This window comes from Rissa tridactyla, chromosome 1 (assembly GCF_028500815.1).
Source record: "Rissa tridactyla isolate bRisTri1 chromosome 1, bRisTri1.patW.cur.20221130, whole genome shotgun sequence".
Lineage (NCBI taxonomy): Eukaryota > Metazoa > Chordata > Aves > Charadriiformes > Laridae > Rissa > Rissa tridactyla.
In genome coordinates, this window is record NC_071466.1 from 138268107 (window position 1) to 138283941 (window position 15835).

Below are 15835 nucleotides of genomic sequence, written 5' to 3' on the forward strand. Positions count from 1 at the left end.
CGCCCTGGGCAGGACATGGGGTTAAGGCTTCCTCTTACAGGAACCTGTCCCCTAAAAATACTGAGCCTACAGCTTTGATTGATTCAGTGACTACAGCGTATTGAAATCAGGAGCCAGAAGACCAGATTTCAGTCCCTTAGAAGGCGATTAACAAAATGAAACCCAAACATACCTGTTTGTATGTATGGAGAGAAGGGGAGAACAAACACGTGTGAAGGAGCACAAAAGAGAGGAAGATTCTGTTTCTGCCTCTAGGGATTGATTTGTGTTAAACCCCCTTTAACTGATTTAAATGAAAGACATGGGCTTTTACTGAAATCTGGCTGAGAGGAGCACTGCTAAATCGCTTACATACATATATACACACCCTGTGTGTGTGTATATATGCTGAAAATAGTTGTAATGTAATCACTTTCACTTGATATGTAAACAGAGACAAGTGGCAGTATGTTTAATGAATAGCCGAGACCTGACATGCTTTCCAGCATTCTGTCAACCTAGCCCTTGCCCAGGCTACCCCTTCTTCCAGCCTCTCATACGCACATCATGAACACAGCCTCTGGGTTCAGTTACTCCTGGTGCTGCCTCTCTCTCTGTGCCTTTTGCACTTTTTAGGATCGAGTTAATCAATGCTGTAGCTTTCAGTGCTATTTTAAAACAGTCCACTGTAGGAAATTAAAGTCACGTCCTAGCCACAAAACAAAGTGACAAAATTTTCTCCACTTTTCAATATAGTAAAACCTGAGATTTGAGTCACAAACTAGCTAAACTTACAGTAAAAAAAAAAACAAAACAAAAACATAACCCAAGCTGGTGACTTGAATTAGGGCTTCAGTTCGCTGCTGACAAGTATTTTTTTAAAGCTGTTGGCCAGGGGTAAGTATTTGTTACATGTGATTTACAATTTTCAGCTGCCCGCATTGAAATGGGACAAACCAAGATAGTGCCCCCCCCACACGTGTTCTGAGGGGTCCTGGGGAAGACTGAGATGACACGTTCGGAGCAGGAAGGATGAAGCTCAACACCATGCCTCTGGAGCCACCCCTTGCTGACCACAAACCTCTTGCAGCAAAGCACGCACACATAAAACAACTGGAGCAGTGGCAGCCAAGGTACCGCAGGAATGGCGAGCTGGAGGGGAAGCAGCTGGTTTGCTGTTGTTCATTTTAGTGGCCAGCCCAGCCCAAACCACGACAGAAGGACTGTGCCTCACCTCCCATGAAACATCCCAGTGGCAGCAGGGAGGTGACACCTCCTTGAGCTGGTGTGTTCCCTGGAGGGGTGAGGGGGAGGACATGGTACCCGCCAGCAGCAGCACAGCTAGAAGCATCTGCAGCCATGCATCGGCACGCTGGGACACCAAGACCCTACGCTGAGACAGCGAGTGCAGGAGGTGCTGTCTCTTTTCAAACCACACTATGGGACGGGACGCTGGAGGTCCCCTTCTGTTTTCCTTGGACAGCCAGCCACACTTCTCTTTCTCAGATGAAGTCAGCAAACCTAATGAGAAGCTTCTATCTCCAAGTCCCCAGAATTTGGGTGAGGATGTTGGGATGGAAAAAAGCCAGCCACCTGGATTGCACCCACCCCACGCACAACTGGAACCATATGAAGAGCGGTTCCTTAATGGTATTGCTCAGTTAAGGACAAAAGCCCATCCTGACTCATTTTTAGGTTTAAAAAAAGAGACAAAAAAAAAAAAAAAGCCTTCAAGAGACATCTATTAAATTGTCAATTGGCAAGAAAAGGATGTTGTGGTATTGTACCAGCCACTTCTCTTGCACTTAACCCTAAGAATTACCTACTCCATTATAGCTGAGAAGCCAAAGCAGCTACCCCTCTCCCAGAAGCCAGCTTAATATCAGAAATACAAATACTGCTTATTTTATGTTTCAAAAGACTGGGGGAAAGAGTCTTAAGTATGGTTCATTTGTCTTTTGTAAGAATTGCTGCTGAGCCAACTGAAACACTTGTGCGTAGACAGCTTTTCAAAAAAACTAAAATCAAACGTGGCTAGTCGTTACTTGTTCACATTGCGTATGAACTGACTACCAGCATCTGGCAGCCATAAAGCCCTAGTTTATTTTTTATATTTTTGAGGTACTGGGTTTTTTTTCTCTCTGAAGCAGCTCTCTAGCGAATCACCTAAAGCCTACCCATTAGAACAATAGTTACACCAGTATTTACATTTCTCTGAACTGTGCGTTCAGCCCAGCCTTGCTGTAACCAGTCCCTACGTCCTTTGGAATCACTCCCGGTCTCCTTTCTGACAGGAAAAAGGTCTCCCTCCAGAGGTTGGCTCAGTGTCAGGGCTAAGGTGCACTGGTGAGGATGTGGGGCATGAGGAGGGGAGAACAAAACTAGCTTTGATGGGTTGGAGCACGTTTCAGTGGAACCAGAAAAAGGGTTTGATGCCAAGAGAGCTTCCTTTTTAAAAACCACTGAAAGGATGTGCAATCCATTGCATATAATTGTGAGGGAAAGATCTTTGAAACGTTCTGCCCTTCTCCAGGAAAGGGGAGGAGAAAAACACAGCGGTGCCCTCGGTCTCCTCAGGCAGATGCTCACTTGTCGTTCCTTTGCCGTATTCATCTAGTCGCTGCGTTCGCACTGAAGCCTCGCATTTCTTCCCTCCCCACCCCCCCACCTTTTTGCACAAAGTTTGTTCTTTTCAGATTCACAGGGACCTCTCAAACTCTGGGGGAGCAGCCTGGAGTGGGAAGCAACTCCGATACAGTCACACAAGCTTGCTGCCCCTCAAGACACTTCAATGATCTCCATGCTGCCCGAAAAGCTCGACTGACTGCCTACTTTCCCTAGTTCTTCTCTGGATCTGTTGTCTGACATGATGCTCTCCCCAAACTCCATCTGGCAGCTTCTGCGCTTAAACTGCTTTTCAAAAGAGCTTTCCTCGTGCCAGCTGCGCCTGGAGTCACCTCGATCACCCTGCTTTGGCCTCCTGCGCACAGCACAGGCTTGGTCACAGCCCGTGGGCAGCTGACTACAGCTGTAGGCAGAGTAAGCGGCACTGTTCCCATAGATGGCGGAGGCAGAGTAGAAATGCGAGGACTCGGTTGCAAAATACCAGCTGTTGGTAAGGGACGTAGCTGATGTCTGGGGAGCCAAGATGTCCGAGTGCCAGCCTTTGAGGCCCAGCCCAGCAGCAGACTTTGCCAAATGCTGCTGGCTGGTGGAGAGACCAAACAAGAAGTTTGTTCGGTAGTTGTCTTCCATGCTCCCACTCCGGTGGAGGGGATACAGGAGCGACCGCTGAGCAGTGGCGCTGCTGCTGGCTCTCCCCAGGTGCTGCCGTTTGCTCTGGCTATCCAGCTGCCAGGTGTTCTGGGGTTTTTTGGGAGGATTTGCATCCTCCTTATCAGGGCTGGTTTCTGGGGTCTGCTCCGAGACCTCCTGGACAGGGGAGAACTGACACAGCTTGCTGCTGCCCTCTAAAGCAGTCGTGTGTTTGTAGTATTCCAGGGTGTCTTCAGAGGAGGCAAAGCCCTGAACCGATGCAGTCACGCAGTTGCTACTCGCTGAGTAGGATACAGATTTGATATCCAAAGAAAAGGAGCGCTTCAGCCGGTTGCTGTCCTCCACCTTATCTAGGGAGACGTGCAGTCCATTTATGCCCTGTACCAGCGGGCCATCTTCCAGAGGGGACAAGTGCCCACGCGGTGCGCTGCCGCAGTCCATCGGCTTCTGTTCCACGATCTCGGAGGTAGCGGTAATGCAGAGCTGGTTAGCCGAGAGGCTGCTCTGCCCACCCTCTGGGACCAGCACGTGCTCGCTGCTTTTTTCCAAATGCAGAAGTTTCAGCTTACTAATATGTCCAGGCTGACCGCTCTGGTTCTTGATCTTTTTCTCAAAGTCTAAAAGCTGGCCCAGAAAGTTGAAGTTGGGAGAAATGGTTGGCCTTTTTTCTTTCACAAATCTGGAAAGAGGGGACAAACAAAACAAGAATTAATTTAACGACCTGCTGCTCAGACCTGAGATAACCCTAGAGCAATTGTTGTGAATGTTAACAGCCTAATTTTAACTTGTCAGGATGCTGGGACTAAGGTTCAGTCAAGCACAGGAAACATGGATGGAAAAACAAAAAAGGAGGCAGCTTTTAAACAAGGTGATGCTGTCAGTTCTCTCTGTAGCTTACTTAAAGGCAGCTAAAAAAGGGAAAAGGAAGCATTCTTTTTACCTCTTTATGATGTCTGCAACAAGGTTTGAGGGAATCGTTTCCCATGTTTTATTTTACCGGTGGGATCTCTGCTACCTCGGTTTCTGACCGGAGTTAAGAGCTCCTCAAATTCTGCGTGAAGAGCATCGGAGCTCTAGCCAAGAGACAGGGGCCTCCCCTGCACTACAGAAAGCAGACTGTCTTCCCCAGCGTTCAAAGGGATGAAACCCCGTGTTCCTTTCACCTCTCTCATGCTGCTGTTATTGCAGTGAGCGCTTCTTACCCTGTTTATCTTTGTCAGGCAAGACAAAAAGCTCTGATATGTGCTGACCTTATACAGCAAACCCAGTGATTTCTACCATACGCTGGTACTGACCGCTGATACGATAATCAAAAAGATAAACAGAAAGGAGAAAATGCAGCATTAAAACAAAAATGCTCTCTCCGGCTCTGCAGGCGTTCAGCAGTAAAGGGCAGCAGCGTTACCAAACCACTGGAAGAGTTAACCTATTTTCGAGTCCTGTAGGAAGCAGCCTGACTGGCATACACCTGCCAATCTAAGCAGTCACTTACATATTCGCTTGAACACGGACAAGGTGCAAGGCATACTTAAAACGTTTTCCTGAACTGGGACTCTAAACGTATGAAAGGCTTAAGTATTAGAAATCATGTCAAACACTTTGAAGTTAAATACAAAAGCAACACTTCCTACCTGTGTGATTTGCAATATAGCTAAGTAAGTACTCTCTGCTTTTTACAGGCTGTAGAACAGAAAGCTGCCCAAATCCTTCCTCCCTTTGTCTTTTTTAAAGCATTCCTGGAACTATGAAGGTACCAGATGACAAGGGAATTAACAGGGGAAGAAACCTTGAAGAGCTAAATCTAGTACAAACACACATATAACGTACCACTGGGAAAATTAAATATTATTAAAAGCAAAAAAAAAAAAAAAAAAAAAGACATCTCAGGGGGTGTGTACCAAAGGTGAGTGTGCAGTCATTAAAAACAGCATGAAAAAAAAAGTGAAGGTATATTTGTGGATGTATGTATACTCTAGCACAAATGCAAGCGAGCACATGAAAAATACCAGACAGTCGTATTTGTTACTGGATTTGTTATTTAAAGCAAATCCTTCTGGTCAACACTGCCATTTCTGGCCTGTGTTCTGGTAGGCTCTCCAAAACTCTTTTCCTTCCGCTTTTGCCTTGTCTCACACCCCAAATTGAGTCCTAAATTTAAAACTAGCTTTCTAAAATATGAAAAGGGTACGAGAAACCCTGCTGGATCCCCCGACAAATTTTAAGGCCTTACAAACTTACACACTTTTTTTTTTCCCCAATTAGAAAACATGCATAACATTTAATTTTGATCTTTTTTTCCCTTGTATCGTCCCTTATACACAAGAAAGTATTAAAAACATTTATTTCCTCAGATCTTTCACTTCAAGTAACAGTGTCACCTTTTTAATTTTGTAATAGTATCAGACAAACATTTTATCTTTCAATTAACTCAGAGAAAGTGTTTTTCTTTCAAGCTTGGCCAACAAGAGCTCCCAAACCAATGAGTGAAACGTGCTGCCGACTGTTCTCACTACGCCACATCAAAGGAAATAAAGCAAAGCATAATCTAAATTTCACAGTAGTTGTTCAGTATTAAACAGTGCAAAGCAAAAAAGGCCTAGGATGATATATCCTTCACAGTCAATTGACACTTCTGCTTAAGAAACAAACTAGAATTTAATGCGGAGATTTCACAGCGAAATTTAGAAGCAGCACTTTGGAAGCGCTAACCACCAGCCCACCACAGCCTGAGACCTGATGGGGTTTTTTCAGTGACTGAAGCTCATACCTTGCAGAGTATCCATCCACATCTACTAATTCATCCATAGTTTCTATAGTTGTATAAGTGTGAGCTTCCACCTACGCTTCTTAACCAAACCTGTTTCACCATACACGTTGAAATCACCGCACAACACTAAACTGTCAGCAGGCTCTAGTAGGAAACCGTGGAAAGTTTCTGAAGGCAATGGGAGATGGCTGTAGTTCAGCAGCACCTCTTACGTGCACTATTTTCCACTTATCTTCATTCAGCTTAAAAGAAAATGCCCCATGGAAATCACGCTCCACAAGGGAATATCTAATGTTCATCTTTCTGTCCTCAGGAGTGTTTTAGAGACAGTAGTAGCAAACACACTGGTGATTTGGGAGGTACTCCTCAACACCTGCTCCAGCGCAATTGTTCAAATGGCTTCTGCACCACGGATGTTACAGCGATGTGTCGGCTGTGCCAACTCGCATGTAAAGCCCATCAAAAAGAAACCCACCGTTTTCTGTACAGCACAGCAGAGCAGGTTGTTGAATGAAAGAGAGATGTCATGGTAAACTGCAACCAGGCCACCTGGAATCTAGTGAAGTGTTCACAATCCAGGTACAGAAACATGGGATTTCAAAGGTTAAAAAATGTGGGGGGTGGGAGGGTGGTCCCATAAAAATTCCCTGATGCCACAAAGAGCTAACTCTTCAAAATACTTTCTGGTTGAGTTTAATAGCAACAAAGAAGCTTTCTTAATTCCTAGATATTTCACCTGCAGGCAGTTCTTTGAGAGCATTACCGAATTCCAAACTGAAGTCAACAGCTCCAGCCCAGCATTTGTCATAAGCGTGACTATAAATAGCCTCAGTTCTCTTTCTTTAACTCTGTCCATTCCATTCTCTCTCTGACTTACAAGATATTGTTATGTGTGGTATAGCTGTGTCTGTATATGTATGTACATACGCACACATTTAGTAAGCGGTTTAAATTCCGTGTATTTGCTTACTTGAAGCGAAGGCCAACATGAGCATTTTGCAGGTGGGGAATTAATATTTGGTGGGTGATGTCACAGAATCACAGAATGGTTTGGGTTGGAAGGGACCTTTAAAGATCATCTAGTCCAACACCACTGATTTATTTATGGCTGAAGCCTACATTTAAAACAAGAGTGTGCAGAGGCCAGTGAACTACCAGCCTGCTTTTACCCTCGGTCATATAACCTTTCATTCTTCACCTTAAAAATAAGCCAACAGGCACAAGAATTAATATGAAAGGAAATTTTCTCCTTACCTGTAAGCTTCATCTAAGGACATATCCATTCTCTTCATGATATATGCGATAGCGATTGTGGCAGAGCGAGAGATTCCAGCTAAACAGTGCACTAACACACGGCCATTTGATGCTTTCGCTTTTTCTGCGTAGCAAAGAAATCGGCAAGTGTCACACTCAGCAGCATTATACCACGATGAAAAGTTTGCAAAGAAAGCAACGTTATTTAAAATTGTTCAAAACTTCCGAATTAACTGCTAATTGCAAATCTCATGGAAGCTTTAAACAAAAATCACTTCTTTTCTCTAGCACTGTATAGCATTGAGTATAGAAAAAGCACACGGCTACACACAGGAAACGTAGTGCGGTTACAGCATACTGCATCATTTTAACGTGCACATAAACAAACCTATTTAGATGTCTGGGAAAGGTGATTGTTTCTAATTTTATACGCAAGTAGAAAGCAAGCATTCATGATGGAACGATTTGGCCCGTTCAAATTTGGCTAGCTCACTTCCCAAAGCTAAAGACAGGATCTGTATGTCAAATTTTCTAATTCGCTCTCTGCAGGCGTATATCGGGCATCGGCCAGGTTGCCAGAAAGCGGAGCTGTGCTCTTTAAAAGTGTCTTTGTTCCTCAAGTGCTGGAACAAGCAGAATCTCCTTATGTTATTTTGGTTCTGTGCGTATAAAGTGATGGTGATCGTGTAGGTAGATCCTTAGGGTATTTTCATACCACCCAGAAAGCATTCAGGTCTTCTCCAGCCAAAACAGCAAGGCAGACACACAAAGGAATCCAGAAACTGTTTTAGTGAGAGAATTTAAATTTTCTTCTCACCTATAAAATCAACTGATTTATCCAACCAAGGCAAAATTTTCTCACAAAAGCTGTCGTTCACAGGCACTCTCAGGAAATGGGATTCCGGAATAAAATCAGGCTTTGGACAAGTATTGCTGGCGTTTAGTACGTAGCCAATATCATTCTGCTGCATCAGCTCCTAGGAAAGAGAGAAGGATTAAGCCTAGAGAAGTCAAATGGTATCTTTGGCAAATTACAAAGAAACTACGAACCCAAAGCACACCATAAAGCTAAAACCCAAACTGGAATTCATGTTGGAATTGTTTCAGCTGTATTAGGAGCATTCTTTATTGGAATAAAAAAAAAAAAAAAAAAGAAGAGATACTTCCTCAGCTTTTAATTCTTCAAACAACTTTTCATGAGACATCCAGTGTGTCCAAAGAACATATGGACTGCAAAGCCCATACAAAAAAAGTTAAGAAAGAACAGAAATAATGGTAGAATACCTTCTGCTACTATGAAGCATCGCTTCCAAGAGAATCAATTTTTTTGGTTACTTTGGTTTAAATTCTCACCATGCAAGCTAACAACATAACCAGACATTTCCCACATGTAGTTTGCTGGCCTGAATACATGTTTTCTGCCTCACATACATAAGACTGAGGTTGCCCCATCACAGATATTGGTGAGTAAAATGAAATGAAACTGATGCTTCCTGCAGTCGCCTGTTAAAGTATCTGGGACTTCCTTGTTTCTAAGGCAATGGTGGAAAACTCACTTAAAACCTTGCGCGAAAGAGCTGAGTAAGAGCTGAAGACCTTGAATTAGACCATTTTCACACACAATCACAGAATGATAGGGTTTGGAAGGGACCTCTGGAGATCATCTAGTCCAACCCCCCTGCCAGAGCAGGGTCACCTAGAGCAGGTTGCACAGGAACGCGTCCAGGCGGGTTTTGAATGTCTCCAGAGATGGAGACTCCACCACCTCTCTGGGCAGCCTGTGCCAGTGTCCTGCCACCCTCAGGGTAAAGAAGTTCCTCCTCATGTTGAGACGGAACTTCCTATGCTCAAGTTTGTGCCCATTAGCACAAACTTGAACTCCTATAAAACAGCACTAACTGCAGTTTTATAAGAGTTCCACTTTGTGGTTTATGATTTAGCTGCTCACATTTCAGTTTTCAGTCTTTAGTCCTCTTGCATCTCAGAGATTATCACAGCAACAAGCAAAGAGACTCAATGTATAAGAATCAACTGGGCTTTTTAAATAAATCAATTTTCATGATTGCAAATAAAAAGAGAGACACCTCTTTTCTGCACCTTGCCATACTCTTTGTATTGAGAGATGTGCAGTAGGTACCTTAGTGCCAAAACATGTGAAACAAGTACTAGAAAACTAGAGATGGCTCTACCAAAACCATCCCATCTCCTGCAATTACGCATCTTGCTACAGAAAAGCAATTAAGCGGGTTGGAATAATACTGATCAAACAACTTTTCTGGTTCAGATATGATTTGGCAGTAAGTGACGTGCAATACTGTGCTTGGAGAGTAGTTACACTGACTACAAACATTGGCGAGATTTTGGCCAGATTTCTATGGAAACTGGTGCCTAAAACTAAACTGAAACATAAAAAGAGCCAAAAAAAAAATGTCTGATTTTAATCCTTTTGCTTTTATAGCAATTATATAAAAAAATGAAAAAATTATGTCAAACCATGGGAGCAGTAGCAAGAATGAATTCTTATACTGCAGATTTCAACTGGAGGTCTACCAGTATGCAAATACAGTCATGAAGTCAAACGGTCGCTTCTTCCCCATATGTATTTTTTTCTGCGAGCATAAAGATGTTTTGGTGAAGAGAAATGGGGATATGGCTACTTAGCTGAAGAGCCAGAACTCTACCTTGTTCAAATTAGAGCAGTCTAACTAATGTCTGATATTTACTATACGGGTACTCAACGTGTCTTACAGTGTGTACGTAGAAAGGATCAATACTCATAAATAAATATACATACACACATAAATTAAGTGTTCAGTGAGAACAAAGGACTGCAGAGGAGAAGGGAATCTACCTCAGTCATTTACAGATGGAAACATATATAACAGCTACGGACTGCATTTTAAACAGGGAATTTACATGAATTTCTGCTAGCAAGCTGAGTTTTATTGTCTGGAGCAAAGCAAGCAGCTCCTCCAAACTTTCATCCAAAGTCCCTCACAGAGGGTACCTGAAGGTGTGGGCACCTTAAACGGATGAACATACGTTATACCACAAACATACCTATCCAAGGGGAACAGATGACGACCAGTTACTTGCAAATCAAATAATCAGAAATATAATTTGCAGCAATGGTCACCAAAAAAAAAAAAAAAGGGGCGGGGGGGGGCGGGCAGGACAGGAGAGGAGAGGGGGAAGAGCCTGGATATGTCAAAATAAGCTCTCAGCCTTACTGCTTCTTACCCTGCTAGTTTCCCAGGTCACTCTCCCAGTAAAGCTCAGCTTCTCATCAATGACACCAAATTCCAGTATGTCACCGATTTCCCCCTCTCAACTTCACACTTCCCCAGCTCAACCAGCAAACTCCCTAAGCCCCGCGTGTTTTCCATAGCTGGCTCCATCACAACTTCTTTATTCAGCTCTCACACACCAACAGACCTAAAAGTTTAAAAGCAGGAGCGCTGTAAGGAAGCGGGGGAATATTTGGAATTATCCAGAGAGGGAAGGTATTGGGAATGGGGTTCCTGGTACAGGGGAGTAGCTACCGCTAGACCTGCGGTATCTTACGTCTGCAAGGGAGACCCCTGATGCCCAGCATCTCTGCCTCGCTGCCCCAGGCTACACAGCCTTCCCCTTCTAGAAGCCCAAGCTCTTCGGCATCAACTTCCGTAAGATAAGTACCTGCTTACGATCACTACGTTGAAATACTGCCCCCAAACCAGCTCCTCACCTACTGCTGTCACTGCTTGAAGGTGCGCAAAGAGCTACTGAAATAGCAGGTACAGAAGTACATGCAGGGTCACAAACAATATAATATATAAAGGAGGGAGGCGATGAAGGTATCACTAACAAATGGACTGCCACAATGCGCGTTTGTTCAGGATATAGCTAAGGGATGCTGGGAGAGTGATGATGAATTTAGAAGAAGAATAGAAAACCTTATTATTTCTTTTAAAGCATATGCGCTGGTGGGCCGCACAGTCCAACCATCACGGTTCCACAGTTATGCAAGGGTTTTGATGTGGAATTGATTATTCAAATGGGAACAAGAAGGCTGCAGACGCCAAGTCGGAACTCTCTGAGCCAAAAAACCACCCAAAAATGTGTTAGTGCTTGTCTTTGAGACTAAGGCTAAAGAAAGAAGTTATGCTTCCTTCTGTTCTAAAGTATCAATCATTCCCTGTGCAACACGCTCCAATATAATAACCATAACAGTGCCTTCATTGTAAGGCACCCAAGAGGAAGAAGTGAATTACGATGGGAGGAAGATCCAGAAATCCTAATACTAACAACTTTGTGAAAAGAAGGTAAATGCTCTTTTGTCAGCTTATTTACATTTTATGACTTGTTTAATCTGAAAATTAATGGCACCCTAAAATGTTATTTTGTTCCAGGAAATAAAATCCAGGTCTGGAAGGAAAGAAAGAGAATAGTTAGGTAAGTAGCAAAGCAGAAAGTTTTACAGTTTAAATGCTGGTACAAAACATGAGCTGTAAGTAGGAGGCTTGTTCAGGCCCATAACCACAACACAGATTATTTTTTTTTCTGTTATACTAACTTCCAGAAAGGACCCTGTCACTGCGAGAATTTAGGTTAGAGTTAGTTTTGTCTTTCTTTCACAAAGAGCAACAACGACCTGTAAAAGTAAGTACCCTCTTGCAATGCCACCAATATATCACACTGAGATAACCACTTATATATTAACACTGAGATCCAAAAAGTGAAAAAGAACTTTTCTGTTAGCACTTTTTAGTATTTCAACACTGCAAAAAAAAAAAAATTATGAACGTTTTCAGAATTAAGCATTTAGAAATCTGTAAAGCAAAAATACAAAGAATCTCCTAAGACTTTTTTGAAGTAATCATTAATTTTGCTAAAGGACACAAACCAAGCATTTGCGTTTGCCTATCTTTCATAAATAAAGCATTATCAGCAGAGGTATTAATGGCAAATGGTATTCTTAAAAGGTCACGAATACAGATTGTCCTGCAACAAGACAAGCATTTCCCTACCCGTACACTCAGAGATAAGCTGATAAAGATCCTGAAAAGATAAGCTCATCTTGGTAAAACATGCTTAAAATTCACATCTTTAAATCGTCAGGTTGTACAGTAGTGCAGATCAAGAGTTCTTTTTCCAGATATTTTTGAGACATTTAAATTTTAGAGAAATCAATACGTCTGCTTGATGGGAAGAATCCTGGGAACTCAGAGACAGCATTTGTCAGCAAAAATAAAGTCAACATACACAACTACACCTTAACAGTTTTGGGAATTGTACCAGAATTTTACAGAAAATTATTGAAAAAAAATCTGGACCTGAAAAATAAAAACCCAACCCTATTCTAATCTTAACAGAAGGTTGGCTTCTTGTCCCCGATAGCCAACAAACCAGCAAGGCCATTAAAGCAGAGCATGCAAACATCACCACTTAACAGCTCACGGCCTGTCCTAACAGAGACAGCACTTTGCTACTCGTCCCTGGATTTTGTTTCTCACCCTCTCCTTTTGAATGTTCTTCGCTTCCCAGTTTCCTTACCACGTACTGGTATTTCTGTGCACTCACTGTAGTAAGAGACGCCCTCCTTGCTCACCCCCAATAGCCCTGTGTAGCACCCAGGCTTCCCCAGAAGCAAAGCAAGCGGCAGAGCTCTGCCAGTTTTGTTTCCAGCACGTTGATCTCCATCTACTGCTAACTTTGAGTTGAATCAAGAAACTGATTAAACCCAGGAAACTGGGAGTTGCCGACAGCTGGGAAAATACTGAGTGCGTTCTAAGAGGCAGAAATTGTAATTTGTTCCCACACTTCTTTAGGTTAATAAAGGCACCGATATTAAAGATGGAAGCCATTTCAGAGTTTCCACAGGCAATCACTGAAACTGAAGAGGTAAGATAAACTACCAAGACACTAAGGCCCACTTTGGTGCAACAAACAATTGACATGCTCAGAATAAAGCACTGCTGGCTATTCCTTCAAAGTAAGAGAACAAAGGCACAAGCAACAAACAGATCTGCTTCATAAGATGGGGTTTTGTCCTTAAACGGGGAAGAAACCTAAGAGGTGGAGGAACTGACTGTCAAGGATAATGCCAGGCGATAAGAACTTACCAAACTTTCTACGGATTGTATGCTCTCATTTTTGTGGTTCTCCATAAAAAAAAAAAAAAAGGGAAACATGGCAATCCTTGATCATAACTCTCCAGGACTTGTGAGAAAGTACAAATCTCACCAACTCCTGGGGGCCCTACATTAATTCTAAACTATCTGCAGCTGCAGTCCTTCCCGATGTCTGATGGACACATGCCGAAATAATATCAAGATTGCAGATTAGTAGGCAAGAGAGCCACCACCAAGTCTAAACTCTTCCTGTAGACGGCTCTGCCACACTCAGGGCTCACCAGTAGTAACTGCAGTTTTAGCCTTCTCCGGTCCTATAACGAAATTCCCGACCACTGCTACCACTTGGATTCCTTTCCTGGTGAGGCACACACACGGCACCTGTGCCCAACACCTGTTGATAGGCACCAATTTACTGCAAGGAAAGGGAACAACCTCTTTCAACCCTCTGTGATTATTTACTACTTAAAAGCCACTGCACTGGAGTTCCAGTCACATCCCAAATGGAGCAGCACATCCCTGGGTCTGGAGCAGAATGAGGAGAACAAGGAGCCCCCTCACTGCCACCGTGAGCTGGGATAGCACTTACCATTGACACATGGAAACAAATAGCATGAAATCATCTTTTTAATACTCTGCCATTTAAAGCAAGGAATTTTTAATATTTTTATTAATTACTTAGTTCCTGCTGTCTTTTGTCTGGGGACCACAAATTGCTTTTGTGGTAGGAAAGGTAGTAAGCTGCTTTGACATCCGTCGTAAGCACAACGAGTTTGAATTGCTGACTTGCTACCTGGCAGTAAAGACATGGAAGATTTTAAAGGACAAAGCAAATACAATGACTGCTGACTATCCTCCAAGCAAAAGATCCTTCTGTGTGCTCTATTAAAGCACAATTACCTTCTACTACATGATTGCATGTCAAAGATCCCCTTAAAACAATTGTGAAAAAAAAAAAAAAATAGCTTATTAACGGCCAGACTGTGACAGAGTGAAAGTAAAAGGAACCAGTGAAAATTATGATAATTGTCAAAGTATATGAATTTGATCCAATTACAGGACAATTAGGATAGTTCCTGTCTTAAGCTTTATACACGGATAAAAAGCTGTTGTGGTTTGGGCCGGATTGGCCAAGCAGAACGACAGATGGCCCTCCCTGCCACTCTCTCCTCAGAGAGGAGAGGAAGAGATAAGGAGATTTACAAGTTTAGAAAAAGAACTAAACTACTTTAATGAAAATAATTATAAATAAGAAAATAGTAAATAATAATAGAATAATAAAAATTAAAGGAAAAAAGTGTACAATATATACAAAACCGTATTCAGCTCCCAGGATGACGATTGCGTCACCAGCAGACACGGGGAAAGTCCCAGACTGGAGTCAGCGACGGACAGGAGCTGAATTCCGGAACTAGAGTCAGGAATGCTCAGATCGGGACCAAAGGCAGAGGAACAGACAGGGTCCTCCTCAGACGTCGGCCATTGAAGAAAGAGTGAGCCAGAGCAGCCTTGCCCCTTTGATCCCTCAGCTTTTATACTGAGCGTGATGCAGATGGGATGGAATACCCTGTTGGTCAGTGTTGGGTCACCTGTCCCGTCTGCTCCTCCCTGCAGGTGGGACCCCTCTGCACTTCTCTGTGTCTGACCCTCTAACGGGGCAAGCAGCAAAGTGAGCTGACCTTGGCTGTTATAGCAATAAGTGTAAGCAAGAGCCTCTGTGCACACCATTCCTTGGTATAATCAGGTCTTACCACTCTGAGAGCGAACAGTTTCTGAACAATATGCTGTTAATTTCAGAGTTTAGTCAGTTAGAAGAGGCCCAGCTAAAAAGTAAAATTACAAATCAGAAAATTGGTTCTGTTTTACCTCAAATCAGGACAAAAGCATACACATACGCTTTGCACATAATTAAGGCAATATGCTAGGGTGAAGCACTCCTCCCCTCTCCCCCATCCACGTATTTAATGCCAGCATATGAAGGCTGTTGGAGATTCAACTAATAAACAGGACTGTCAGATAACATGGAAGGCAAGAGGGCACATGCAGCAGAAGTAATAAAAATTCCCTTGTGAAGGGACCCAAGATACAGGTTGTAAACAATGTGAGTTGGTCTCCTCATGGAGGCAAACATCTCTGGATATACATAGGAATTATATATAACTGTAGCAATTTGAGACAAGCTCTTTTAAACATCTGATAGTCCAGCACCCTACAAGTGCTTTTTTTTTGATGACTTTGCAGAGTATTTTAAGTATACCAAAATACCCTGGGCTGCTATTTAGGAACAGAAATTATTAAATGCACGTGTCTTTAGAAACAGTAAAAGTTTCTTAGTGCAGTGCTACCATAAAAGCCCATGTTAAAGTGACCCCACCGATTGTCCAGGTCTGAACATTTTATTAGGTGTACAAAGATTTGCTTGCAGTAGTCCCTCGTTATGCAATTC

At 42.9% G+C, this 15835-nt stretch overlaps 1 protein-coding gene and 1 long non-coding RNA gene across 15 annotated transcripts in view; one reads left to right on the forward strand and one right to left on the reverse strand.

The window, feature by feature from the left end:
* Nucleotides 1-2703: 2703 nt before the first annotated feature.
* Nucleotides 2704-15835, reverse strand: part of DUSP16 (dual specificity phosphatase 16) — a 71627-nt gene continuing 58495 nt past the window's right edge. For all 14 annotated transcript variants that reach the window (XM_054188573.1, XM_054188579.1, XM_054188575.1 and 11 more), the window contains 3 exons: nucleotides 8094-8253; nucleotides 7277-7400; nucleotides 2704-3934 (listed from right to left, as the gene is read on the reverse strand). In XM_054188573.1, coding sequence (XP_054044548.1) covers nucleotides 2758-3934; nucleotides 7277-7400; nucleotides 8094-8253 — 1461 coding nt within the window. In that variant the 3' untranslated portion in view covers nucleotides 2704-2757. The remainder of the gene's footprint in view (nucleotides 3935-7276; nucleotides 7401-8093; nucleotides 8254-15835) is intronic.
* On the forward strand, nucleotides 11268-13434 carry LOC128904374 (uncharacterized). The gene is made up of 3 exons (XR_008464489.1): nucleotides 11268-11580; nucleotides 11668-11710; nucleotides 13087-13434. It is a non-coding gene; the product is annotated as an uncharacterized LOC128904374 (long non-coding RNA).